General features: G+C 62.7%; 2 protein-coding genes across 20 annotated transcripts in view; one reads left to right on the top strand and one right to left on the bottom strand.

Annotated features, from left to right (window-relative positions):
- Positions 1-765: 765 nt before the first annotated feature.
- Positions 766-5933, bottom strand: CRYBA1 (crystallin beta A1). The gene is made up of 6 exons (XM_061363507.1): positions 5578-5933; positions 4876-4940; positions 3958-4076; positions 2550-2691; positions 1928-2070; positions 766-1789 (listed from the first exon to the last, which is right to left on the bottom strand). The coding sequence occupies exons 2-6, from the start codon at positions 4918-4920 to the stop codon at positions 1642-1644; spliced, it is 597 nt and encodes a 198-aa protein (XP_061219491.1). The 5' UTR covers positions 4921-4940; positions 5578-5933; the 3' UTR covers positions 766-1641.
- Positions 5934-10276: 4343 nt separating this feature from the next.
- MYO18A (myosin XVIIIA) overlaps positions 10277-25551 on the top strand; it is a 33950-nt gene continuing 18675 nt past the window's right edge. For 4 of the 19 annotated variants that reach the window (XM_061363505.1, XM_061363503.1, XM_061363489.1 and 1 more), the window contains exons 1-13: positions 10277-10355; positions 14796-15883; positions 21947-22081; positions 22495-22551; positions 23019-23106; positions 23227-23336; positions 23417-23593; positions 23672-23882; positions 24083-24225; positions 24670-24770; positions 24861-24924; positions 25041-25185; positions 25416-25436. In XM_061363505.1, the coding sequence (XP_061219489.1) occupies positions 14876-15883; positions 21947-22081; positions 22495-22551; positions 23019-23106; positions 23227-23336; positions 23417-23593; positions 23672-23882; positions 24083-24225; positions 24670-24770; positions 24861-24924; positions 25041-25185; positions 25416-25436 (2260 nt within the window). In that variant the 5' untranslated portion in view covers positions 10277-10355; positions 14796-14875. Of the gene's footprint in view, positions 10356-14795; positions 15914-21946; positions 22082-22494; positions 22552-23018; positions 23107-23226; positions 23337-23416; positions 23594-23671; positions 23883-24082; positions 24226-24669; positions 24771-24860; positions 24925-25040; positions 25186-25415; positions 25437-25551 lie in introns of all 19 variants that reach the window. The other 15 variants (XM_061363504.1, XM_061363488.1, XM_061363491.1 and 12 more) reach the window with 10 other exon arrangements.

Below are 25551 nucleotides of genomic sequence, written 5' to 3'. Positions count from 1 at the left end.
TTTCAGTGTTAAGGGCGATGCGAAACACAACCGCGCGCTTCGCCCGTCCCCTCCTGCCTCCCCCATCCACGAGTTCTCATTTCCTTCCCTTTCCTTGTGTATTAAATTCACCACGGAGGGGTTGTGCTGAGTTAACCACGGCCCCTCTTGGTTGTGTGCGACCACACGAGTCTGTAAAGGTAGTTTGTGTTTCCTTCCCTTTTCCTTGGTTATTCCCAATGAGGTTAATGCACTCTGGTGTGCCCAGCTGGAAAGTGTCGGTGTTTTCCCGGTGGTGAAAGGGTGGCTGGAGGAGTTAGTGGAATTCCTGCTGTAGCTGTGTCTGGCGCAGCCCTTTGCGCTGGAATGGGTGATATCACGGACTGTAAGGATAGGTGATGTCCATGAGCTGTAATGGCATGATGTTATCTTTACCAATGATGTCATACTTCACACTAAATGTTTAAAAAAGAAAAAAAAAAACAGAAAAAAAATAAATACCTGGAATTTTGTTTATTCTGCACCAACAGGTCTTCAAAATTTATCCAAATTTTATTATTTTATCAGGAAAAAAACAAACAAACCAGAAAACCCAGAAATTTGTGTAGATCGAATATGTTAAGACAGACAATAAGTGATGTAAATTGTTGAATAAAAGTTTTAAAGTTTGTGGGTGTTGGTGTGAGGTTCTGTTCCGCGCTCTCGGGGGGCATCCCTTGAAGCAGGGATGCTGCAGCGATGGAGACCCCACTTCTGGTCCCTTACGGCCAGCAGCGCCGCGGCTCTGTGTAGGCATGGATGCTCAGTGGGACCAGGAGCTCAGTGTCCTATCCCTTGGCAGGGGAAGGGGAGGGCAGGGAGGAAGAGAAGCCCACACCAAGGGTTTGGCTGCTGTGTTTTGTGTGTGTGAGAGTTGGAGTCTGGTCCCTGCTGCTGGCATGGGGATGTGTGACTGCAGTCCTGATAGACAACAGATACAAGAGGGATGTGGAGCTGTTGGAGTGAGTCCAGAGGAGGCCATGGAGATGCTGTGAGGGCTGGAGCAGCTCTGCTCTGGAGCCAGGCTGAGAGAGCTGGGCTGGGTCAGCCTGGAGAAGAGAAGGCTCCTGAAGGGGAGACCTTAGAGCAGCTCCAGTGCCTAAAGGGGCTGCAGGAAACCTGGAGAGGGGCTTGGGACAAGGGATGTAGGGACAGGACAAGGGGAATGGCTTGAACCTGCCCGAGGGGAGACTGAGCTGAGCTCTTAGGCAGAAGCTCTTCCCTGTGAGGGTGCTGAGGCGCTGGCACAGGGTGCCCAGAGAAGCTGTGGCTGCCCCATCCCTGGCAGTGCTCAAGGCCAGGTTGGACACAGGGGCTTGGAGCAAGCTGCTCCAGTGGAAGGGGTCCCTGCCTGTGGTCGGGGTTGGAGCTGGATGAGCTTTAAGGTCCCTTCACCCCAAACCAGTGTGGGATTCTATGAACAGCATTCACCCACCAAGCTGGTTTATCTTTTTCTTTCAGTCACGTTTATTGGCATTGTGGCAGTCGGTACCGTTGGGGAGTGTTGTTCCAGAAGCACTTGCAGTACAAGAAGGGGTGGTTATTTCGGGAGGGGAGTATTAGCACCAAAAGGGAGCCGGTGAGCTTTAGAAACCTTGCAGAGATGTAGTGGGAAGTGGGGAGCTACTGCTGGACACGCCTGATGGATTGGATCTGGGAGGTCTGGGCGTGCGAACCCCACTCCCTCCAGTGCTTGTAGTCTCCTCCGTGGTGGTCGGCCTCCAGGATGTACTGGTAGCCACGGTACCCGGGATACTGGTAGCAAACCCAGCTGGAAGACAAGGAGTCATCAGGCAGCCATTAAGAGGGATGAGAGGTAAGCAAGGGGGGGTTATGGGGTGTCCCCCCTCCGGTTGTGGTAGCACAGCGATGGCTGTGGTTTGCCCGTGGTGCTTTGCCCATCACTTACGCGCCACACGAGATCTTCATGGAGCCCACTTCGTTGTTGGCCCAGCCCATGGCCTGCAGCGAGGGGTAGTCATCAGCGATCTCCCACTGGCGGCCGATGAAGTTGTCCTTCTCAAAGATGGTGATCCTGGATTCCTTGTGGTTCTGGGGAAAGAGCAAGGGTGAGGGATGCTCCCTCCCTGGCCTGAATGGGGACACGGGGCAAGGGCTGTCCCCCACTATGTCATCGCTTAGAGGGTTTGATGGGGAGGTGATGTGTGGGTTTTTGTAGGGGGAGGCTGGTTTTCCCAATGCCCATCTGTGCGGAGGCGCTCAGCAGGGTGATGCTGAGCCAGGAGGTGTCAGAGCTGTGCCACGGCTCCCATCTCAGGTGAGCTCTCCGCCCGCTCCTCACATACAGACACCCAAAAACCCCCTTAAAAGCTTTAAATTCCACTACAAAAAGAGCAAACCCTGCTGGGCATGGGCAGGGGAAGAGCTGAACCCACCCCACGGAGCCTCTGCCATCTCTGGAGCCCTTGGCACGGCTCTGTTTGCCCTTCCCGACCCCGCTCCCTCGGCCTGGTGCTGACACTGGGACTGGAGGAGGCACGGGAGGGCTCTGTGCCCACCGGGGCACTCACAGCGGAGCAGACGGGGCGGAAGGACATGAGCCGCTCGATGTGGTAGGCGTTGCTGCCGCTCCAGGCGTCCCAGCGCGGGTACTCTCCCCTCTCCAGGATGAACTGCTGCCCGCAGAACCCGGTGTGCTCGTAACCCACCCAGCTGCGGAGGGAGACACAGCGTGCCAGGGCCTCCTGCACCAGCAACCCTGGCACCGGGGCACGGGTGCCAGCAGGAGCTGGGCTCTGGGCTCTGCCCATCCATGGCGAGGAGGGGAAGCGGTGCTGGATGTGGCTGCCCTGCCCCTGGCTGCTCTGGGGTTATACACACAGCTCAGCATCGCATTGGGATGCCCCAGGACAGCCTCTCTCAAAAAGCCTCGTTTCTTGCTTCCCACAAAACACAGCTGGAAAGACCCAAATTCCTGATCCTGTCTCCTTTCTGGCTCCCCCTCTTTGCTGAAAATAGGCAAGGAGAGGTGAGAACGTGATGCCTTCATCCTGCAGGATGTTTTCCAGCCTTGGCGCTTCCCATATGAGATCCTGCCTGTCCCTGGGGTGGGGACATCCCCTTAACAGAGAATGGGATGGGACAATTGGAGTTGAGTGGGGCTGGGGGCTGGAAGGTGATGGCACAGGCTGTGCACACCCCTGCTTATGGGGTATGAGGGGCACAGTGAGCCCGGGGGTGCCAAGAGCCTCTTGCAACTGATCCTAAACAGAGGCCCAATCCCGTGTGGCACAGCCGTGCTCCCCTGTGCAGGGTGAACAGCCTGATTAGGAGCACATCAACTGGAGCAGGGAGCTGATTACGGCGTGCTGTAATCCCATTAGCATTACAAACCCTAAATATAGCAGCACAAATCTCTCCTGTCTGCTCCCCCGCCCCAGCAGGATGCTCGCCATGGGGACCATCCTCACACACAGCGTCTGGAGCAGCTCAGGACGTGGCTTGTCTATGCCAGGGAAGATTCATGTGCTCAGAGAGAAGCCCAGCTCTGCTCCAGACCCCTACCAGTGACTGGGGCAGCCCTGTGCAGGCTGTGGGAAGGCTCTGCTCTGGCCATGCGGGGAGAGCAATGGGGCAAAGCAGGGCTGGGCATTGTGGCAGCTGTGGTTGTCCAGGTGCTTGTTGGGGTTACACAGGCAGGATGGGGACTAGGCTGGGCTCAAGAACCTTGCTGAGTACTGATCTTTGCTGCATCTTTGGGCAGCATCGCCAAGGGGCACTGGTGAGCTCCAAACCTGGCTGCTCCAAGGCTGCAGGAGGGAGTTTTGGATGATGCCAAGAGCATCTCCACTGTCCTCTGGCTGCCTGCTCTACCCTGTCAGGGTGGGATTCCCTGTCCCTATCCTCCCTTTGCTGCAGTGCTTTGCCCCTCACCCCATCAACCCACCCAGGAAAAGCATCCCATCGCCGGGTACTCACGCTCCGCACTCCACCTTCATGGAGCGGATGTTGTCGAAGCCGCACTCCATGATGTTCGGGCAGGCCGAGGTGAACTCCATCCTCTTGCCCTGGAAGTTCTCTTGGTCGTACACAGTGATCTGCAACGCAGACCGAGCTGCGCCGTTGGGCAGTGCCCGGCACCGGCCGCAGCGGGGTTCAGCCCCTCTTTGAGAGGGTCGCGCTCCATCTCCGTGCCGGGATGCGGCCCCGCAGCGCCTCGGTGCCGGCCCCGCTCCGCTCTCCTGCTCACCCCAGCGGAGGTCGGCTCCCGGGGCAGCGCCGCGGTCCGGAGGGAGGAGCGGAGCCGCGCTGGCACGGGCGGGTGGCCGGGCTGTGGCTGGCGGTTCTCCCGGCCTCTGCTCCCAGCGCTCTAGGGCAAAGAGGGAGAACGGGGGGGGGAAAGGGGCCAAGGGGGCTCCCCCGGGGCTGCGGGTGATGCTCTCCTCTTCCCGAAGGCTCCAGCTCCGGTGGGGCGCATCCCATTGGTACACGAGCTCCTCCATCTCGGCTCCCTCCTCTAACTGTGAGCCCGGAGCTATCGCCAGACCCTCGGGGCTGCTCCCCACCATCTCTGCCCTGTCCCCCGTCCCCTTTGCCTGCCTGCACTGACTGCAGGGCGAACAACAGCGTGTGGCTTTCGGGACTGCTCTAACTCCCTGGCACAGGACCGCTGGTTAAGAGCAGGGCTAAGAAGAGGCTTATGGAAAACACCCAAGAGGGGTTTGAGCAGGCGGGAGGCACGTTCCCATAGGCAGAGGATAATGGGGACAGGGATGCTGTCCTTCTGTACCTCCTCCCTGCCTCGTGCCCTGCTCCTGGAGGACTGGTTTTTCCCCCTCTCCTTGTCCCCCACATGAACACAGTGAAAGGAGAGCTAGAAGTGGTGTGAGGACGTACCTTCCATGGGCCCATGGGGACAGGCAGAGGGTTTGTCTGAGCCATCTTTGGTGCTGGAACGGTGTCTGGAAAGGAAGGAAAAGCCGTTGGCACTGCAGTGTGTCCCTGTGCTCCCCTGCGGCTGACAGCTCTGTGCCTGCTGCCCGCAGTGCCTTTTTGAAGGCAGCTGCCCCATTACTGGGACCAGTCACAGCGAGACCCTCTTGTTTGGCCAAAGGATGGGGTTGGGGGACTCTGGAAAACACCTAAAGCGTGGTGCTCCCTTCTCACTGCCGCAGTGTCCCTTTCCTTCTCCCAGCCATGGCACCGGCGTATTGTCTGGCTCCCCTTTCCCCTTCCCATCACTAGGAATAACCCCCCTGCGCTGGAGCAGGGAGCTGTGATGTGAGGCATAGTCTGCCCTGTGCCTGGTGGTCTCCAACAGGCCCCCGGCCCCAGCATCTCAGCAATGCCTCCCAGTGTGCTCCCATGGACGGCCCTGATCAATGATGGGAGACGCCAACCACGGGGGGGTACCAGGAGCAGGATACCCCATGGTAGAGGGGCTCTCACCCCCTGCCTGCCAGCGGGGACGTGTGAGCCTGTCTTTTGCCATGGGGAAGGGCAATGGTCCCTCTGGGTGTCTTTGGGCACCAGGCAGGGGGAAGGTGTCTGCGCGGCAGGGGCGAGGTGGGAGAGGTGCGGATCGGTCCCGGGACTCACCTAGCTCAGGCGGTTACTGCTGCTTCCCCCATGTAATGTTTGCCTACTTCAGCGGCTCGGCTTTTATAGGGTGCTGCTGGCCGGGAGCCGGTGCCAGCGTTTGCAGAGCCGTCAGCACAATGCTTGCTCTGGCATTGTCCTGCTGATCCCCGGAGATTTCAGCTGCTCATCCCCATGGGCTGAGCCACATTCTTGGGGAAAGAGAAAACATAAAACAAATCGATAATAATAATAACCCCCCCCAATGGGGGCGGCTGTTTGCACAGAGAATCTTGGCACCAGTGACCCAACGCTCTGAGCGCTCTGGCATTTTCCAGGGGCAATGCACTGCAGTGTCACAGGGCGCTGGCTGGCACGGTGGGACCCTGTGGGTGGTGGGCTTGGTGAGGGGTGTACCAGGCATTGCCATTGCCTTGGTGGGTCTCCACCTCCGTGTTGGTGTGGACATCCTCTGCTCACTGCGGCTCTGTGGTGGGTAAGGGGGGCTGTGATGCTGCTTATCCCTGGTGGTGTGGGGTCTCCCATGGCTCCACCGAGCCCTGGTGCTGCCCCCCCACTTCCGCACATCCCTGTCCCCATCCTGGGGATGGAGCCGCCATGGGCTTGGGAAGCCTCAGGCCTGCGGTAACCATGGCAACGAGGCACCGCTACGCCCCAGGCCTCATGGTAACCATGACAACCAGGTCCTGGCTGTCCAACACCCTCCTCCCTTCCCTGTGGTGGGGCTCCCCCCAGGCAATGGCGGGGTAAGACCTGGGGTGCCATGGCGGGCAGAGGCCTCAGGATACCATGGCAGGGCAAAGTCCCCAGAGTCCCATGGTGGCCACCAGCCCTGGGGTGCCATGGTGGGCACCAGCCCTGGGGTGCCATGGTGGGCACAGTTCCTTGGTGCCATGGTGGGCACAGTCCCTGGGTTCCATGGTGGGCACAGTCCCTGGATGCCACGGTGGGCACAGTCCCCGGATGCCATGATGGGCACAGCCCCTGTGTGCCATGGTGGGCACAGTCCCTGGATGCCACGGTGGGCACAGTCCCTGGGTACCACGGTGGGCACAGTCCCTGGGTACCACGGTGGGCACAGTCCCTGGGTACCACGGTGGGCTCAGTCCCTGGGTACCACGGTGGGCTCAGTCCCTGGGTACCACGGTGGGCACAGTCCCTGGATGCCACGGTGGGCACAGTCCCTGGGTACCACGGTGGGCACAGTCCCTGGGTACCACGGTGGGCACAGTCCCTGGGTACCACAGTGGGCACAGTCCCTCGGTACCACGGTGGGCACAGTCCCTGGGTACCACGGTGGGCACAGTCCCTGGGTACCACGGTGGGCACAGTCCCTGGGTACCACGGTGGGCACAGTCCTGGGTCCACGGTGGGCACAGTCCCTGGTCTGGTGGTGGAGTGGGTACCACGGTGGGCGCAGTCCCTGGGTACCACGGTGGGCACAGTCCCTGGGTACCACGGTGGGCACAGTCCCTGGATGCCACGGTGGGCACAGTCCCTGGATGCCACGGTGGGCACAGTCCCTGGGTACCACGGTGGGCACAGTCCCTGGGTGCCATGGTGGGCACAGTCCCTGGGTACCACGGTGGGCACAGTCCCTGGGTACCATGGTGGGCACAGTCCCTGGATGCCATGGTGGGCGCAGTCCCCGAGTGCCATGGTGGGCACAGTCCCTGGGTGCCACGGTGGGCTCAGTCCCTGGGTATCACGGTGGGCACAGTCCCTGTGTACCACGGTGGGCACAGTCCCTGTGTACCACGGTGGGCTCAGTCCCTGGTCCTTGCCGGGTCACGAGGCGAGCGTGGCGGCGGGGGCTGCTGCCTCAGCGCACGGCTGCCAGCACGATCACAGCCCGCGTCTGACTGCGCCTTTTGTCTCCCCGCCGGGCAGCGGCACAAAGCAAAGCGCCCTGTCAGCGCTGCCCGCGGCACGGCTGGCGCCCGGCCCGGGGGACCCTGCCGGGGCCCTGCTGCAGCCATGGCACCGGCCCAGCGCTGCCCACCGCGGGGACAGTGAGGTACTGGGGTACAGGGCGCTGCCATGGCGGGGGGAAGCCTTGGTGCGGGCCTTTCCTATCGCTGGGTGATGGAGGTGATGGGGATGGCAAAGGGGGGGCTGAGGCTGTGCACCGACCCCCTGGGCTGAGCAGCAAACGTGGGGCAAGGAAAAGGAGCAGCAGCTCAAGCTGCGCTGCAAACATGGGGCTGGTGGTGGGAATGGTCCTGTAAGGCCACTGGGTCCCATCCCTGCGCACCCTGCTACGTGCATCCCGGCTGCCGGGGGATGGAGCCCGTCCCCTCGTTCCCTTCAGACCCTGGGCCATGGCCTGGCCGCGGCTTTGGCCGCCCCGGTGCGCGGAGGCTTCGGCAGGAGCCGCTAGAGGGAGAGCTCGCCCCGAGCACGCTGCGGCCCCGGCGCATGCGGGTGCGCAGCGCGGTGCTGCCCCTGTGCCCCGTGCTCCCCGCTAAGGGAAACCGCTGTCCGCAGCTCGAGTCAGTGCCAGCGCAGAGCCTGCAGCCAGGAGCTGCCCCAGCCGGGAGCAGCGTACGGGCAGCCCCTGCACACCCTGCAGCGGGCACAGCCAGGGATGCTCACCCTTAGCGGAGAGCAGGACCCCGGTGCACGGCGCTCCCTGCGCACACCAAGCAGTGCTGGTGGGACCGGGAGGGATGGCAGTGAGTGCCTGCGGAGCACGGCAGCGGCGGTGCTGGCGGCTCCTCGGGGTGTCCGGAACAACTGGTTTGTCTACATCCCAGACACTATAAAAAAGCAGTGACCTATTTAGGAAACCCCGCGGTGCTGGGAAACAGATGATTCCCTCCCAGCCCGGCTCTGGGCCCTCAGTGCTCCAGCCGACCATCTGCCGGGGCACCAGAGCTCTGTGCTGCTGCTCTATAGGATGCTTGGGGCTACACGGAGACTTTACCTGGGCAATAGGGTACCTGTAAAACCCCCCTATACCAAGAGAGAGATGCTCAGAGTGGCCCAGTCCCAGGAGAGAGGCTGGTGAGGGTGGATGGGATCTTACAGACACCTTGCTGGAAGCATGGAGGTGTTTAGCCCTGTGGAAGAGGCAGGAGGGTGGCACCACTGGGTGACTGCTTGTGGCAGGGCTGTGTCACACCGGAGACCCCAACACTCAGCAGTTCCACCCCGCCACCGCCTGCCCTGCATGGTAAGGAAGCAGGAGCTGCCGCAGGCTGGTGCTGGGGGGCGCAGCGCAGAGGGGCACTCACACAACGTGTTCCCAAAGCAGTGCAGCTGGAAACCCCCCTGCAGCTCCAGCCCATCGGACCCCATCCCTGCTCTCCAGACGCTGCCGTTCCCTGCGCTGGGCACCACGTGCCTGGGACAAAGGGAAGTGTGACAAAAGCAGGCGGCTGCGCTCGCTGCAAGAGCTGCATCTCCTCCTGCACTGCATCCCGCAGCACAGGGCCCGGAGCAGCGCCCTTCCTATGGCCACCAGCTCCTTCCCACACACGGGTTGCTCTGCTGCTGTGTGCTGGGGACGTGCTGTGGGCTCAGTGCTGCAAGGAATGGGGCTTGTGACACCCAGCAAGTGTGTCCTGAGAGTGGGGTGAACCTGGTGCTACCCCCAGTGCACAGAGGATGACAGGAGCCTGGCAGGGCTCGGCCTCTTGCTAGCACACAGCCCAGCACGGCTGCCCAGCAAGGGAAGGTGGTGAGGCTGTTGCATTCACGGCTTAATAGCAGGAGAGCCAGGACCACACAGCTCAGTCCAGCTCAGCCTCCCATGGATGGTGGTTGGGTTTTGGAGCCCTCTGGATGCCCCAGGGCAGGGCAGGAGCCATGGGGGTGGCAGGGGTGGTGCTGGGGCAGACCCCTGTGCCCATAGCTTACTCTGTCCGTATGGGGCTTTCCAGCCAAGGTGATGGGCACCCTGAAAAGAGCTTTTGGGAAGAGCTTGTGGATGCTGATCTCTGGGGTCGCTGTTCCCAAAGCCCTGCTGGGTCACCCATGTCCCATGAGGTGGCCTGGCTGCTCCTGCATGCAGCAAGGGAGCTCCCATGCAAGGGAGCCGGTCTCAGCTCAGACTGCAGGGCTTGGCCCGAAACCCTCTGCCCCAGCACGGGTGGTGGTTGTAGGGTCTGCAGGATTTTATCTGTACCTGAGTGACCCCAGTGCGATGTCCCAGAGCTAGATAACAGTGGAAGGACTGTAACAAAGGCTTTGCTGGGTGATGCTCATCGTTAATCCCGTGCTGTCTCCCGGCCAAGGCACCATCCCGGTCTGCTCACAGCCCTCCCTGCCGACAGGGGAGCAGCATGGGGAGCAGCACCAACCACACCGTCCTGCTCTGTATTCCTGCCAACGGGCACCAGCCGCCCTGCGCCGGACCAGGCTCTGTTCCCTGTAGGATCCTGCCGAGGAGGGGAACCCCAGGAGCGTGGTGCGATGTTCATCAGTGCGAGCACACGGCGGGCTTCCAGCGTGGGTTGGGATGGCTTGGCTTGTGTTGTGCTTGCTGCAGGGTGCGGACGCTCCCGGCCCCGCACCGGGCAGTGCCCACCCGCACGGTGCTATAGCGGGGTGCGGGGATGCGCAGGACGCTCTTTACCGTCCCGAGCCGTTCCGTTCCGTTCCGTTCCGCTCCGTTCCGCCCCATGCCGTTCCGTGAGCAGCGGCGCGCGCACAGCCGGCAGTGCCCGCCCCGGTGCGGACCCGCCCCGCCCCGCTCCGCCCCGCGCCGCCGCCGCCGGGGCCCGGCACCGCCGCCACCAGCACCGGGCCCCGCAACGCCGCCGCCACCGCCACCGGTGAGTACCCGCAGCAGCCCCCCGGGACCGGGACCGGGACCAGAACCAGAGCCGGCCCCGGGGCAGGGCACAAACCGCACCGCGCTATGCGGGGCCGGGTCCGTCTGCATCGCACCCCCCTCCTCTCCCCTCCCCGAGCGGGCCGGGCTGTGCTCCCCGGGCTGTGCGTGGGTGCCCGTGCCCGTCCCCCCGGAGCCGTTGCGGGGTGCGCGGATGCTGTTGCATGGCCCGCTCTTGTCTTGCAGCGCCTGTGGTTGTGCATCCCCCGGTGCTGTGCGTGTGTGTCTGTGTGTGTCGGCCCCATTGTGTCACCTTGTGCGTGCCCCCCCCGTGGCGCTGCGGGCCGGGTTTGTGTGTACACGCACCCCCCCTCTCGTTGCACTGCAGCACCTGTGTGTTTACTACTCGTGCAGTGGGGTTTGTGAGCTCCACTGGGGGTGCTGGGGGGGCACAAACCCGCTGTGTGCTGTGGGACACATGCCAGCGTGTCCCTGCAGGGTGCCCTGTGTTGGGTACCTAATGATGGGTGTGCAATGATGGATGCTTCATGATGGGTGCCCCAGCACCTGCAGTGAAGCTCCTTGGCACTGACCCTGCTTACAGGGAGAAACCACCAGCCTGGGCCTTTCCTGCACCACGGGGGGATTGCATCCAAAGCCATTATCTCAGCTCACCATTAACCACATCACTACTGGGTCCCTTTCAGGGGGCACACAGGGTGGGTGGGTGTCCTTGCAGCAAGGCTGCCACGGCGCCTGCCTGCATGTTCATTTGCCCGGAGAGGAATATATAGAGCAGCGGGTGAGGGCTGGGATGCACGGCCAGGAACAGTGTGGTTTCCAGCCGGGCTGTGAGATGCAAATCATCTGGTCAAGAGCTAAACCTTAGGGCAATTACAGAAGAGCGTGGGCCCATGGCGGGTGAGCAAGGGCACACAGGAGCTGTGTTCTGCACCCCGGCACTGGGGGACCCCCATCCAGCAGCTCCCATCACCCTGTGCCCCATAAGCAATCAGGTGTTCCCACAGAGCCTGCGCCAGCCCTGAACTTTGCTCACTGTTGGGCTGTGCTCAGCCGTCACCTCCGTCATGGGCTGGGCCGTGACGGGGTCAGGCTGTAAATATGGGGCCAGAAAAGGGCTATGGGGTGGCACGGGCGCAGTGGTGAGGGGCTGTGGCTGCCTGTCCTCCCCCTGAGCTGGGCACTGAACTGTGTCCCATTTAGCTCCCACCCAGCAGAGCCTGGCAGTGATTGCTGCCCCGTCACCTCTGTTTTGTAAGGACTCTTCAGGCTGGTTTATCGCCCTGCTTTGGGGCGAGGCGGGTGCCTGCATCCCACACATACACCCTATGTACCCTCCTGGCCTCCAGCACCACCCTAGGGCGATGCTGGCTGGGTCACCTGTGCTGCTGGAAGTGGGTTCCCACAGCAGAACCCACAGTCCCGCTTTGGAGACAGGCTAGTGACACATCCCAGCTGTGACTGGGGTAAACCCAGGGCTGCTCTCCTCCTGCATTGGCCATAAGGGCAGGCAGTGAGGAATGACTTGGAAACCCCCTAGATTTCCTTGTTCTCTGGAGAACTTGGGTCTGGGAAGGAGGTGAGGACCCATGGCGCAGGGCATGGGTGAAGGAGCTGGGCTGGCTGCTCACCGGTGCCCACTCCCTGGCACAGCATCACCCATGCCCCATGGTGTGTCCAAGGAGGTGACAGCCACGGGGCTCCTGTGGCATCGCAGCAGGGAGCAGGGCAGGGGATGGGGAAACTTGCAGTGCAGGTCCCTGCGTGGGGAGCGTGTCGGACCAGATTGTGTCTGGGGCAGGGCAGGAGTGGCTGGAGATCCAGTGAGCACCTTCCTCCTGCAGGAAACCCCAGCAGGCACATGGGGGCTCATGGCCATGATGGGGTATAAAGGGGAAGCTTCACCCCCACCCCAAGTCCTGCTTGGGTGGCCTATGGAGGGGTTTTGGGGTTGGGAGCCTGGAGCTGGGTCTCCCTTTGTGGCCCCAGGCTCTTATCGAGTTGACATCCCAGTGCCCTGCCAGCCCAGTGTGACAGCAGCGTCCTTGCGTGCCACCCCGCTGCCTCTCCCTCCCCTCCCATGGCTCGCAGCCGGCACTGCCCCTGCTATGGGTAATCCCGGGGTGAGTCAGGGAAGGCGCCTTGGGTCTGATTCAGGAGCAAGGAGACGCTCAGCAGCTGCCTCCTGCTCCAGGCGTCGGGCTGCACCCATCCGGTATCCCCAGTGTGTGCGTGCCACGGGCAGGAGGCTCCTTGGGGAGCAGGGAGCACCCCACAATAGCATCCTACATGGGCTGGGGGCTTCACCTGCGGGTCCCCCCTGCCCCATTCCTGCCAGCAGTGGCTCTGTGTGGGGTTTATGTGGCAGGGCCGCTGCCTGATTAGGGATGCAGATGGTAACGCTTGTTCCCCCTTTTTGTTGAGCGTACAAAGGCCGGGAGGGAGCGTGTGTGCAGGGGAGAGAAACCACCGAGGACAAAGGGAGGGCTGCCTGCCTCCAGCGCCTCGGCTCTACCCAGCACCAGCAGCTCTGCTCCCAAGGGACTCTCCCCATAGACCATGGAAGGGGTCCCAGCATCCCCCTTCCTGCCATGGGGTGAGCGCAGGGTGCAGCCCTGTCTGCATCCCCCAGGCCACCCCACTTCGGGCATGCCCAGGCAGTGGGTACCGGTGCCATGGAGGCAGTTGCAGGTTGTTCTCTCCCTCTGTTGTCTGTGCTGAGGCCCCAGCATCACTGTGGAGAGCCCCCATATATGTGGGGCCCTTTGTGGGTCCTGCTGTGGGTCATGGGAAGGAGCTGTGCCATTCCTAGGCTCGGGTCAGCAATCGCCCTGTGTCTGGGAGCTGGTTTCCTGTGTCTTGGGGTGCTGCCCAGCCCAGGTCCTGGCCCTGGGAATAGGGAAAGCCTCAAGGAAGGGCAGAGCAGAGCCCTGGGGCTGAGCTGTGTGGACAGAGCCGGGGCAGCCCCTCTGGCCATGGGCTGGTGAATGCACCCCCCCGGGCCATGCTCCACGCCTGACCTTGTCCCTTGTGCTTCCCTCTGTGCCTGGGTCGGATCCTGCCTCTGCCATGGCCTGCAGAGCTCTGCCCTCACCTGCCCTGTGGATGGGGCTCTCCTGGGCACGTGTGCTCCTGCCCCATCCCAAGGGGCAGCGGGGTTGGGGCAATCCCTGAATCCAGGTGGCTTTGCCAAGGGGGTGATGGGTTCCCTATGTCCCACTGGGTGCATTCAGGGACAGCAGGAACCATGTGGCCAGGCAGTGGTGGTGATGCAGCACTGACGCCGTGCTGGACCCGAGGTACAGCTTGGCATCCATGCATCCCAGGGTGCCCACAGAGCCTGCACCACCAACATGGGCAGCACCGTCCCTCTCCATGGGTTTCCCAAACCTCATCCCCGCACCCATCAGGGCGCTCTGCAGCAGATGCTTTGAATACAGGGAGTTTTCCTGTTGTCCTTTGTGCTGAGGTTCAGTTCCTGTGCAGCTTCCTGCCCTGTTATATATAGCTGTCAGCCCGTCCCGCGCCACGCTGCCAGCCCACTGCTCCACTGTGCCGTTGTTTATCCACACCCTGAGTGCTTACTGGAGGCTGGGGGGGGCACCAGTTACCCCAGGGATAGACAGATCCCATAGCAGCCCTGTGGTGGTGGGGAGGACACTATGGGTATCCCCATGGTTTTCCAGGGAGGGATCTGAGCTTTGCTCCAGGCTGTGGTGTTGCCACCGGGTGTTTTCTCCCCCCCTGCATGGGATGCCCGAATGAAAGAGCGACTGTTGCTGGAGGTTGAGGCAGCGTCACGAGATCCTGCGTCGCCGGTGCTAAAATTAGACACTTATCAGTGTTTGGGAGGAATGTGATTTTACAGGTTCCTGTTTATTACAGCAGCCTTTGCTTAGGGCCCTGTTTCCGGCTCCCTCCCCGGTGGGGATGCTGTCCCCCATGGCTGGGACAAGCAGCAGAGAGGCCTCTGTTTCTCCAACAAGGGGGCTTTTTGAGCTGCCGCAGCCGCAGGGATGGGTGGGTTTGCCCGGAGCATCCATGTTGGTGGGAACCACTGCAAATGCCACTGGGATGCCCTCCTATGCTGCTCCAGCACTGCTCCCAAGCTGCAGGACATGATGGGGGTCTTGCCTGCAGTCAGCCCCGGTGATAACCTGGGGATAAATGGGGTGCCAGGCTTCTGGCATCCCTAGGGATGCAGCACCACCCTTGTTGCATTCCTAGGGCTTGGTGCCCAGCCAGGGCAAGGACCTGATGACCAGGGCAGCCTCAAAGCCCCACAGTGCGCTGGGGATAGTGGGGATGCTGGGACATGGCCCAGGGCTGGGGGTCTCGGTGGGGTGCACTGAGGGGTGGTGGGGTGGGTGCTACCCGTGCTGCTGTCTGATGGCACCCTTGCCTCTCTGTCCTTCTACAGGCAGGTGGCCGTGCCGTGAGCAGCACCCCCAGCCCAGCGCCCTGCCCCGGGGGTGAGAACGCCCCGAGCTCCCCTCCACCATGTTCAACCTAATGAAGAAGGACAAAGAGAAGGATGGGGCCCGGAAGAAGGAGAAGAAGGAGAAGAAGGAGCGGATGTCGGCGGCTGAGCTCAAGAGCCTGGAGGAGATGAGCATGCGCCGGGGCTTCTTCAACCTCAACCGTGCCTCCAAGCGGGACTCCAAGACCCGCCTGGAGATCTCCAACCCCATCCCCATCAAGGTGGCCAGCGGCTCCGACCTGCATCTCACGGACATCGACTCCGACAGCAACCGGGGCAGCGTCATCCTGGACTCGGGCCACTTGAGCACGGCCAGCTCCAGCGACGACCTCAAGGTGGACGATGCCAACTTCAAGGGCTCGGTGCTGCAGCGAGCGGCCAAGTTCGGCTCCTTGGCCAAGCAGAACTCCCAGATGATTGTGAAACGCTTCTCCTTCTCGCAGAAGAGCCGGGATGAGAGCACCTCAGAGACATCCACCCCCTCCGAGCACTCAGCAGCACCCTCCCCGCAGGTTGAGGTGCGCACGCTGGACACCCAGCTCGCCAAGCAAGGGGTCCCTATGGGACACCCCTGTCCCCCTCCTGCCGCATCCCTACGTGCCAGGCTGCCGGAGCTCGTTGACAAGAGGTTCCCTGCCGAGCTGCGGCTGCCCCCATTGGTACCCCCCCAACCTCCCACCCCCCGGCAGCTGGAGCTGCAGAGGCGCAACACGGGTGATTTCGGCTTCTCCCTGCGCCGCACCACCATGCTGGACCGCGCGCCCGATGGGCAGGTGTACCGGCGCGTCGTGCACTTTGCCGAACCCGGAGCCGGCACCAAAGACTTGGCGTTGGGGTTGGTGCCGGGGGACCGGCTGGTGGAGATCAACGGGAGGAACGTGGAGAGCAAATCCCGGGATGAGATCGTGGAGATGATCCGGCAATCCGGGGACACGGTGCAGCTGAAGGTGCAGCCCATCCTGGAGCTGAGCGAGCTGAGCCGCTGCTGGCTGCAGGCTGGCCAGGGGACGCGCCGTGCTGCTTGGGATGTGAGTAATGCCATCCCCGTGATGGGGACAGTGTCCTGGGGGTCTGCTGGCCACCAGCATCCTCACAGAGGGTATTTGGGTTGGCAGAGACTGTGTGGTGGATTGCTGGGGTTGACCCAGCCAGGAGCGATGCAGGAGGTTGTGGCTGGGATGCAGGAATGATGCCCAAGCGCAGGGCAACAGAGTGGCTACAGGGGCAGGTTGGCACCAGTTTTGAACTGGCACCGGTGGGTTTTGCCCTCGGAATACTCAGTGTGCTGTTGGCTTTGGTTTTCCTCTTGCTGGAGGGGCTCCAGGAGAGCATCTCACCTATCCCTAGGGAGAACAGTGCAGCAGGGACAGGAGCTCTGCTCCTCACTGCCATGAAATCCCTCCTGCTGCTTTGCACCAGTGGCACTGCCCCACTGCCCCCATTGGCCTCTTCCCACTGGATCCCTCCCTAGGGACCGGAGCAGGCAGTGTGATGTGCCGGGGGACAGGAGCTGCAGCCCGTGCTGGTGCTGTATAAATAGAAACTTAATGGCTGGGTGACCCACATCTCCTGTATGGCTCTGCTGACCCTGCAGGACTGACCTCTGTGGTGGCAGGGGTTGCTTTTGGGTCTGGTTAGGGTATTTTTAAGCCTTCCTTGGGGAGAGGAGCGTGCCCGTGCCTGCAGAGCAGGTCACCCGCATCGGGGAGAGCTGTGCAGTGTGATGAAGCGAGGGTGGCTGCGGTGAGGTTGATGGCGCACCACAGGGCAGTGCCATGGGGATAACCCTGAACCGGTAACGCTGTGGGGCTGGGTGATGTGTGCGTGTCCAGTTCTGGAGCCAGCAATGTGCTTGTGACCATTGGGAGCGCGGTGATGGGAATGATGATGAGGAGTTCCCAGTGCCAGACATGGGAAAGCAGCCAGCGGGGCTGCATTAACCATACTGGTGGCATCTTCTATTGCCACCCCAGCACAGGCACCTCCTGGTGCGGGATGCGCCGGGGGAGGATGATGTGGCTTTGCCGGTGCCGGGGAGGCCAGGCTGCGGTGCAGGGTACAGCCAGGGTCCCTCAGGCAGTGCAAGGTGCCGGCACACAGGGAGGCCTGGCTCTCCCCCAGGCCCCGCTAAGCTCCATGGAATGTTTCTGGTCCTAATTTAAATAAAAATGATCCTTTTTGAAACAGGAAATTATAGACATATTTTGGGTTTTTGGGCTCTGGAAGCCCCTCCCTGGCTGCAGCAGGGATGGTGCTGGGCGTCCGCTGTTCCATAGGGGCTTTAACCCCCTCATTAGGGGCTGTGCTGAGCCATCCTTATCCCTGTGGGTCCATGCTGAAGGCAGGAGGGGCAGCGCCGTGCCGGGAGGTGTTGGCGGTGGGCTCAGCCGGTGTCGTGGCATTGCGGTGACCAGGAGCGGGGTGAAGGCGCCCGGTGTGGGGCTGGCTTTAGTTCCATGCTTCTGTTGGTTTATTTATTGATTAAATTCCTTGGCAGAACCATCCCAGGAACGCTTCCGACCGCTCCGGCGCTTTGGTGGGACCACAGGCACGCGGTGTCTGTGGGGTGAAGGGCCACTGTGCCGTGGTGCTGGCTCCGTGCCGTGCCCTGTGTGCAACAGGGATGAGGTTTAGGGGGGGGAATGGGAGCCGTGCTATCCCTGTTGTGCCAAAGGCGCTTTATTTATCCACGCTTCCTCCATTTAAAGCCCTCGGTTTGGCTCTTTTAACCCTTATAATGGGGTCGGTGCTGCTGGGGTGCCCCACTGTGGGGGTCCCCGGTGGCCATGGGGAGAGGGCTCAGCCGCAGGGATGTCTCTGCTGACGTTCCTGGAGGAGGAACGAGAGGAATTCGCTGGCCAGGCAGAAACGCAGCCACGGATCAGCCCAGTGGGAGCCAGGCTCCTTCCTGGTGCGTGGCTCCATGGGGTGCATGGGTTAGGGTTAGGGTTAGGGGTTAGGGTTTGGCTCTCCCAGTCACGCCAGGACCCCCTGCTCTCTGTGGGAGTGTTCTTTAGCTCGGGGCACATCTGTGCCACGCAGGGCACTGACCGCGGTCCCCTCCGTGCCGCTGCCCATTGGTCACCACCGCTCCGTGCCTCCGGCATTCCCTGCTGCCGGCCTCTTCCCGGCAGTCCCCGCGCAGGGAGGCCCCCATCCCCTTGCCCTCCTGTTCCCAGGGAGACCTTGGCCCTCCGGAGCCAGCTTTGCCACAGAAGTGCCTTTAGGGCTGCCATGCTTCCATCCCTGTGCCCCTGTATCCCTGTATCCATCCCCAGCAGCAGCAGCAGTGTTCCGGGTGGCTGCTGTGTTCATGGGAAACCAAAGGGAGGAGCAAGCAGTGTCAAGGCTGCACCGCTTGGCACGATGCCGGATGCCCCGCTCCCACCCCAGGCACCCCAACGTGACACCGGGCACCCCGCAATGGGTGCAGGATGGTGCAGCACTGACCCTCGCCATACAGGACCCCCATTGCCCCCCATCGCTGCGCTCAGCCCGGGGGTGTCTTTCCCCACTCCCCCCCGGGGCGGGCGGTGGGACGGATGCTGGGCACTTCCCACATCACTTCCTTTGGCCGCGGTGCTGGTGGTGCTGGTGCTGGTGGTGGTGGTGGTGGTGAGGCCCCGCTGCCCGCGTGTCCCCCCCCATCACTCCCGGCGTGTGCTGCGCGCGCCGGCGGGGCCCTCACATTCCTCAGGCTATTTTTAGGGTGGCCCTCTCAGCCCAGCTGTCCCCGCGCCGGCCCCTCGCACCGGGCTGTGCCGCGCTCGCCTCGGCGGAAACCCCGCTCCCGGCTCACCACGACCCTCGCGGTAAGGTGGGGACCCCCGGTGCCACCAGCACCGTGTTGGGGGGACACAGAGGGGACGGTTTCCTGCTGCACCCATCCATGGGGTGCTTTGGTGGTGCCCACCGGGACCCCCATACCGGTGCTGTGTTGGGGTCTTTGGGGCAGTTTGGAGGTGGGAGTGCGGTGGGCAGGGGGTTTGGGGGGTCTAAATCACAGGCAGGTTCCTCTTGGGACCCCCATGCGCGGCTCTGGGCACTGATGGTTCATGCTGTGGTGTGAAGGGGCCCCCTCAGGGATGGGCTGAGGTACCCCCGCACAGGGAGGTGTTTTGGCTGCGCTCTCCTCTGTGCCATAGCTGGCCTTGGGACAGGGAGTTCTCCCCCGCAGCCCTAGGCACAGCCTGCCTGGGTTTCAGAGCACGGCTCTAACTGGGGCAATGGGTCCGTGCCGGGGCTGCCGGGCTGCTGGCACGGGGTCAGGCTCAGAATAAACCCTGCTGTCAGGGTGAGCAGGGTGCCCAGGGCAGAAAATATCCCTTTCCTCACCCTGGCATTTGCTCACTGCCGTTGGGCTTGGTTACCCAGGGGGGAAACCGGAGCACGGTCCTGCAGCCTGACTCAAGGGGCTTATTTGGCACAATGAGAGCTGCCCAGCCCCAGCCTGGCCGCCTGCCTGTCCCTAGAGCCCTCCCTATGCAGAGCAGGGCCGTGTGGTCCCAGACCCCCCCATGTGCCATGTTTGCCACCCTGCATGCTGCCCGGGCCCTGTCTCACCTCTCCCTCTCTCCCCAGCTCAGGCTGCGGCTCCATGAGACATCGCCATGGCGTTTTCATCCCGGTTTGCGTTCTGGGAGCAGAAGGGAAGTCCTTGCCTGTTTGCCTGCACCCCGCGTTCGGGTCACGCTGCCAACCGGTTTGCCTTAGTGCCAGCACTGCCCCGGCCTCACCATAGCATGGCCATGGTGACTAACACCATCACTAACCCCTTTGTGAGCAGCCCCTAACACAGTGCGAGCCGCCTCGGTGCCACCGGCCAGCCCTGGAGCTCGGAGGCATGGGAGGGTTTGGTTGCCCACCCTGCCGCATGCTCCTGGTTATCCTGCTTGGCACATCCCGTGGTGTGATTAGCTGGTGACACTTAAAACGTGCTGTGACACCCATGTGGTGACGGGCAGATAGACAGAGCCCCCATGGGAGTGGTGTCGGGCTCACTCATTGCCTGCATGCATTGAGGGGACCAGGCAGGGTCCTTTCCTCTCCCACTTCTGGGGTTTGAGATAACCAGGACATATCTCTGTGCTTCAGTCCCTGGGAAGCCTGGAAGGACAAATGTCCTCATCCTAGGGCTGCAACAGGCTGCAAATCAGGGCTGTTTCTTGCTTTCCTGCCCCTATGGCATGGAGTGATGCTCCCGACGGCTTTTCCTGGTCCCTGTGGCTTTTCGGGCAGCGAGGCCCCACAAAGGGCTCAAACAGGCTCCTCTTGTTTGTGTGACCCTCAGGTCAAGGACGAGGACAAGTCTTTAGCTGTGAAAAGACCTGGGAAGGAGGATGGGGCTGTAAGTGTTGAAGGGCAGGGGCAGGGTGGAGCTGTGCTGGGAATGGGGCTTGCCCTTGGTGGGGACAGACCCTGTGTAAGGGTTTGGGGACATCATGGAGGGTCCTGGGGGCATCATATTGGGTTGTGGGCTCAGCATCCCCCTGGCGATGCTGTAGGCTGGCTGGGGAAGGGGTCTGGCTGGGAGCTGTGTTCCCATGGCAGGGCACAGAGCGCTGGGTACCACCATACCCAAAGGGCGGATGCGTGCGGTGGAGGCACCGCACCTCCCCTCACACCAGCATCATTGTGGCTGCAGTCAGAGAGCCCCAAGGATGCGGCCCCGAATCCTGAGCCCCTGCAAGCTGAACCCCCGAAGAGCCCGGAGCCACCCCCTGGGCAAGGGAAGAGCGCGGAGCCGGTGCAGAACGGTGCAGCCGTGAACGGGCTGGAGGCGCAAGGGGAGGATGAGCAGGGGCTGTCCCGCCGCAGGGTGGTGCGGGTGGTGCGCAAGGTGGTGCGCAAGGTCCTGCCTGGGGAGGACACCGGCGGCGCCAAGGAACCGGGGCGTGATGCCAAAGGCCCTGAGCCGGTGCCCCCCCCGAGGAAGGAGGAGATGGGCCGAGCGCCCATCCCGGCTCCTCCTGCCCCGCCGCCTCCCCCCGCCGTGCCAACAGCCCCCTTCAAGGCAGAACCCAAGGATGAGATCTCAGCAGGGCTCAAAACCCTCATGGCAAAGGGCAAAACCAAAGAGCACCGGACACGGCTCCGGCCGGGGGACAGGCAGGAGAAGTCCCCCGAGCCGGTTGGGGGGGACACGAAGCCATCACTGCCCCCCGGTGCTGAAACCAAGCCAGATCCTCTGGGGCATCCTCTGGCAGGGAAAGCAGAGCCGGCAAAGGTGGCTGCTCTGAAACCCACCGCCCTGGAGAGGCACAAGGTACCGGTGCGCGCACACGGCGAGGGATGCTCTAACGCAGCGGTGTGGGGCTGTGCGGCCCGTGCTGTGAGCTCACCCGCATGGTTTGAAGTGGTTTTTGGGGTGTGTGGTGCAGGGTGGGGGTCACTTTTCGGGGCAGTTGTGTGCGTTGCGGTCACCCCATCACAATGCCCCTTGTCTCCCCTCTGGTTCATGTGGAAAAGAAGCAGCAGCCCAGCGAGAAGCGGCCGATCCCCATGAAAAGTGCCCCGGTACCCCCTCAGCAGGTGTGTGGGGAAGTGGGGAGCAGGGTCCCTGGGCACTGGGGGTACCTGATGGTACCCCGGCTGTGCCACCCTCCCAGCACTGATGGGCTGCAAGGCTGTGATTGGTGCTAACAGTGCTCTGCCTCCAGGCAGCTCCCAGCCCCGCATCCCAGCTGAGCCCATCAGAGGAGGCACAGCGCCGGCTGGAGAGGATCTTCACCACTACTGTAATTCCAGGGGCATTGGTGCTCGCGTGCCATCCATGTGGGATGGGGAGGCATGGCCAGCATCCGTGCTGTGTGCTCTGTATGGGGTGACTGTAACCCTGCGCCTGGCCACCAGTATCACGGCTCCCTGCTGGGTGGCACTGGCACTAGGGGATGGATGACAGGGGCTGCTGGTGGGTTTGGGCCATGGGGAGCTGCGGTGCCCTGCTGCTGGCATCCCCTTGGCAACCTGGCACTGGGATGATGCCAAGGTGGTAACATGGGGATTGTGGTCGTGCCACATCACGGTGCTTCTGCTGCTCTCTGCCTCTCACCCCTTCTCTTCTCCTTTCTCTTCCTCCTCGCTGCCGCTAGCTGGACCCTGCCACCCCGGCACCCAGCCAGGTACCGTACCCCTGTCCTCAGGAGCCCCCTGCTTCCACCAGCGACCCCCTGCCATCCTCTGTGTGCCGCTGGGCTGGCGTCTGTGCCCGCGCCTCGTGCTGGAGCGTAAGGCTTTCCCCATCCCACCCTGCTCCGTGGTGCCAGGGGCTGGGTTCCTCTCCCCAGTGCCAGGGAGCCAGGGGGCATGGGAGGGTGCTCTTGGCCCCAGGGGTGCAGAGCTGAGCACCCAGCATAGCTCGTGCCAAAGCAGCCAGCGCTGGTGGAGCTTACACCAGGTTGGCACGGCGGCTTCCCAGGGCTTTGGCAGCATGGCCTCATGGCCAGCATCCTTCCTGGTGTGTCCCCAACACTGCGCTGGACCTGCCTCTCCACTGGTGACAGTGGTGGCTGTGGCACAGGAGCAGGCTTTGGCACAGCAGTGCTTTGCCCCCCATCGCTTAACGGCACCGCTCCCCGTGCTGTGTGTGGGGCAGAGATCATCCCTTCTCGCCTTCACCGCCATCTCTCGACCTCACCAGGGTCAAGCGGATGATGCCCCGGCAGCCCCCTTTGGCGCCGTCCCTGCTGCAGCTCAGGTTTGGCTTTGGGGCTCACCCTGCTCCCAGTTGGGGGGGACATTCCCGCTGTGCTGGCAGTGCCAGCCCGGCATTCCCCACACCGCGGAACTCTGCCGTCACTGTGTCCCTCTGTCACGTCTGAGCAGTGTCCCTAGTGTGCAGCATGCCCCATGTCCCCACAGCATCCCTGGTGTCCCTGTATCCTGACACTTGCCCCATGGGCTGAGGTTTGGGGGTTTGGCTCCTCCAGGCTTGCCCAAGGTGCCCATGGTGGATGTGCTCATGGGCCACCATCGCTTCGTGTCTGTGGCAGGGCCCTGCTGGTCAAGGGGCACTGGGCAAGCTGGGGTTTGCAGTGATTTGTGGCTGCCCAGCACATGGCCCCATGGCCGGGCTGCTTCCTTCAGCCCCAGAGACATGGGGACGGGGTGAGATGGGAGGTGGGGTAAACGACCCCAATCACCCCACATCCCGCTGTCCCACAGGCGAAGACAGAGGAGCAGATAGCAGCCGAGGAGGCCTGGTATGAGACCGAGAAGGTGTGGCTGGTGCACAGGGACGGCTTCTCCTTGGGTGAGTGGGCAATCAGCCCGGTGCCACGGGGCCATGGAGCCCTCCCTGTCCTTCCCAGGGCTGCGGTGTCCCCGTGGTGCTGCTGGCACAGCGCTGCTGAGCATCCCATGCGTCTTGCAGGCAGCCAGCTGCGGCCGGAGGACGGCAGCCCCCTGCCCGAGGGCAAGGTGAAGGTGAAGCTGGACCACGATGGAGCCATTCTGGAGGTGGAGGAGGACGACGTGGAGAAGGTAAAAGGCCACAGGATGGGGAGCAGTGGCACAGCCCCGCATTCCCCACCTGATGCCCCCCCTTTTCCCCTTGCTGCCAGGCGAACCCCCCCTCCTGTGACCGTGCTGAGGACCTCGCCAGCCTCCTCTACCTCAACGAGTCCAGCGTCCTGCACACGCTGCGGCAGCGCTATGGGGGCAACCTCCTGCACACCTACGCCGGCCCCACCATGGTCATCATCAACCCGCTGAGCTCCCCATCCATGTACTCCGAGAAGGTGAATCTGCAGCTGATGGGGGGGCAGCAGAGGGGCACAGGGAGCAGGGTGCTGACCCTCACCCCCTGTCCCCACCAGGTCATGCACATGTTCAAAGGGTGCCGCAGGGAGGACACGTCCCCGCACATCTATGCGGTGGCGCAGGCTGCTTACCGCAGCATGCTCATGAGCCGCCAGGACCAGGCTGTGGTGCTGCTGGGTGCCAGCGGCAGCGGCAAAACCACCAACTGCCAGCACCTGGTCCAGTACCTCGCCACCATCGCCGGCAGCACCGGAAAGGTCTTCTCCGGTGAGTCCCCGGTTGTGCCGCAGGGTCCCCGCATGCCTCTCGCTTTGTGGTCCCGCTGCGGCCGGACGCGTTGCCGCGCGTTGTGCTTTCACTGTGTCACCGCGGAGCATGGCACAGGAGCGGCAGCACTCGCCTGGCTGGCGGTGCCGTCTCTGGCTGCACAGCCCCTGCACCGCAGCACCCCGCTCCTCTTCCCGCAGCGGACAAGTGGCAGGCTCTCTACACCGTCCTGGAGGCTTTTGGCAATAGCAGCACCGGCATGAATGGCAACGCCACTCGCTTCTCCCAGATCATCTCTCTGGACTTCGACCAGGCTGGGCAGGTGGCCTCTGCCTCTGTACAGGTGAGGGGGCCGGGGTGGCCCCCCCCAGTCCATCCTTAGCAGGGCAGCTCCCCATTGTGCAGGAGCTGGTCCATCCTCGAGGTGTTTCCTCCTGCTCGCAGTGCTTAGCAGCCAGGCATCCTCCTCTCATCTTTGTTCACACCCCAACACACACTCACTGCATCAGCAGCTCTCTGCCTTCCAACACCGTCCTGGTGTGATAACAGCAGAGGCCCTAATGCCAGAGAGCCGCTTCTTGCTCCTGCAATAGCAGACACCCCAGGAGAGATGCTCCTGGGTTGCTGGATGATGTTTGCACTCACATAATGCCCTGCAATGGGCAGGAGACCCTCATGTCTCCGCAGGGACCTTGGGCAGGCAGTAAGAATGAGGCTGGGGTGGGCTGGGTCTTAGTGGGAGCCTTGCTGGTCCTTGGGGATGGTTCCCAACCCTCCCATCCACCAGACGCTGCTGCTGGAGAAGCTGCGTGTCGCCAAGCGCCCGGCCAACGAGGCCACCTTCAATGTCTTCTACTACCTGCTGGCCTGCTCTGACAGTGCCCTGAGGTGAGCTGGGGGGGTGAGGCCATGGCCCTGGCTTTGGGGGGGTCTCTGGGGTCTCCCATACGGAGCCAATCCTGGTGTTTATCCCCCTAGGACTGAGCTTCACTTCAACCACCTGGCAGAGAACAACGTCTTTGGCATCGCGCCCCTCTCCAAGGTCACTGCTGTGGGGCTCTATGGGGGTCTATGGGGGGGGATCATGGGGTTACCTGGGGAGGTTGCAGGGGAGGCAGAGCCAGGCTCCCACACTGATGGCTCCTGTTGCTTTTACAGCCAGAGGAGAAGCAGAAGGCCACGCAGCAGTTCAACAAGCTGCAGGCTGCCATGAAGGTGATGGGCATCTCCAGTGAGGAGCAGAAAGCCTTCTGGCTCGTCCTCGGTGCCATTTATCACCTGGGGGCTGCCGGGGCCACGAAAGGTAATGGGCTGCTCTGGGCTGGGAGGCATTGATGAGCCAAGGCTGGGGGTGATGGCTGCATGGGCTCGGAGTGATCACCACACCTTGTAAATAGCCCCATCCTAGTGGGGTGTTCGGGCTGTGTCACCTGGGGACAGTGACAAGTTGGGGGGCCAGGAGCCTGGCTGGGGCTGAGGGAGTCGGGGGTACCAGTGCTCCCAGTATAACCTCTCTCCCCTGTCCTCCTGCAGAGCCGCTGGCAGATGGAGCCGGTAATGGGAGCCATGGGGGGGCTCTGCTCCGGGTGGTGCCGTGCGGTGCTGGGTTTGGGGCTTGGGATGCTGCTGGTGTGCTGGGAGCAGCCCTGATCCCCGGCTGGGTCCTGGC

This window comes from Neopsephotus bourkii, unplaced genomic scaffold (genome assembly GCF_033783945.1).
Source record: "Neopsephotus bourkii isolate Nb327-2 ecotype Australia unplaced genomic scaffold, CSIRO-AGI_Nbou_v1 NB_1154, whole genome shotgun sequence".
In the NCBI taxonomy this organism is placed as follows: domain Eukaryota; kingdom Metazoa; phylum Chordata; class Aves; order Psittaciformes; family Psittacidae; genus Neopsephotus; species Neopsephotus bourkii.
The sequence above is the reverse complement of the archived record's forward strand: the minus strand, read 5'-3'. Positions and strand labels throughout refer to the sequence as shown.

What these genes read in the sequence shown, in the direction of transcription:
- CRYBA1 (XM_061363507.1), bottom strand. Translation starts at nt 4,920, where the DNA reads ATGGCTCAGACAAACCCTCTGCCTGTCCCCATGGGCCCATGGAAG. An exon ending in ATGAAGGTGGAGTGCGGAGC is followed by an intron (nt 2,692 to 3,957) that starts GTGAGTACCCGG and finishes CTCCCTCCGCAG; the next exon opens with CTGGGTGGGTTACGAGCACA. An exon ending in ATGAAGATCTCGTGTGGCGC is followed by an intron (nt 1,790 to 1,927) that starts GTAAGTGATGGG and finishes CTTGTCTTCCAG; the next exon opens with CTGGGTTTGCTACCAGTATC.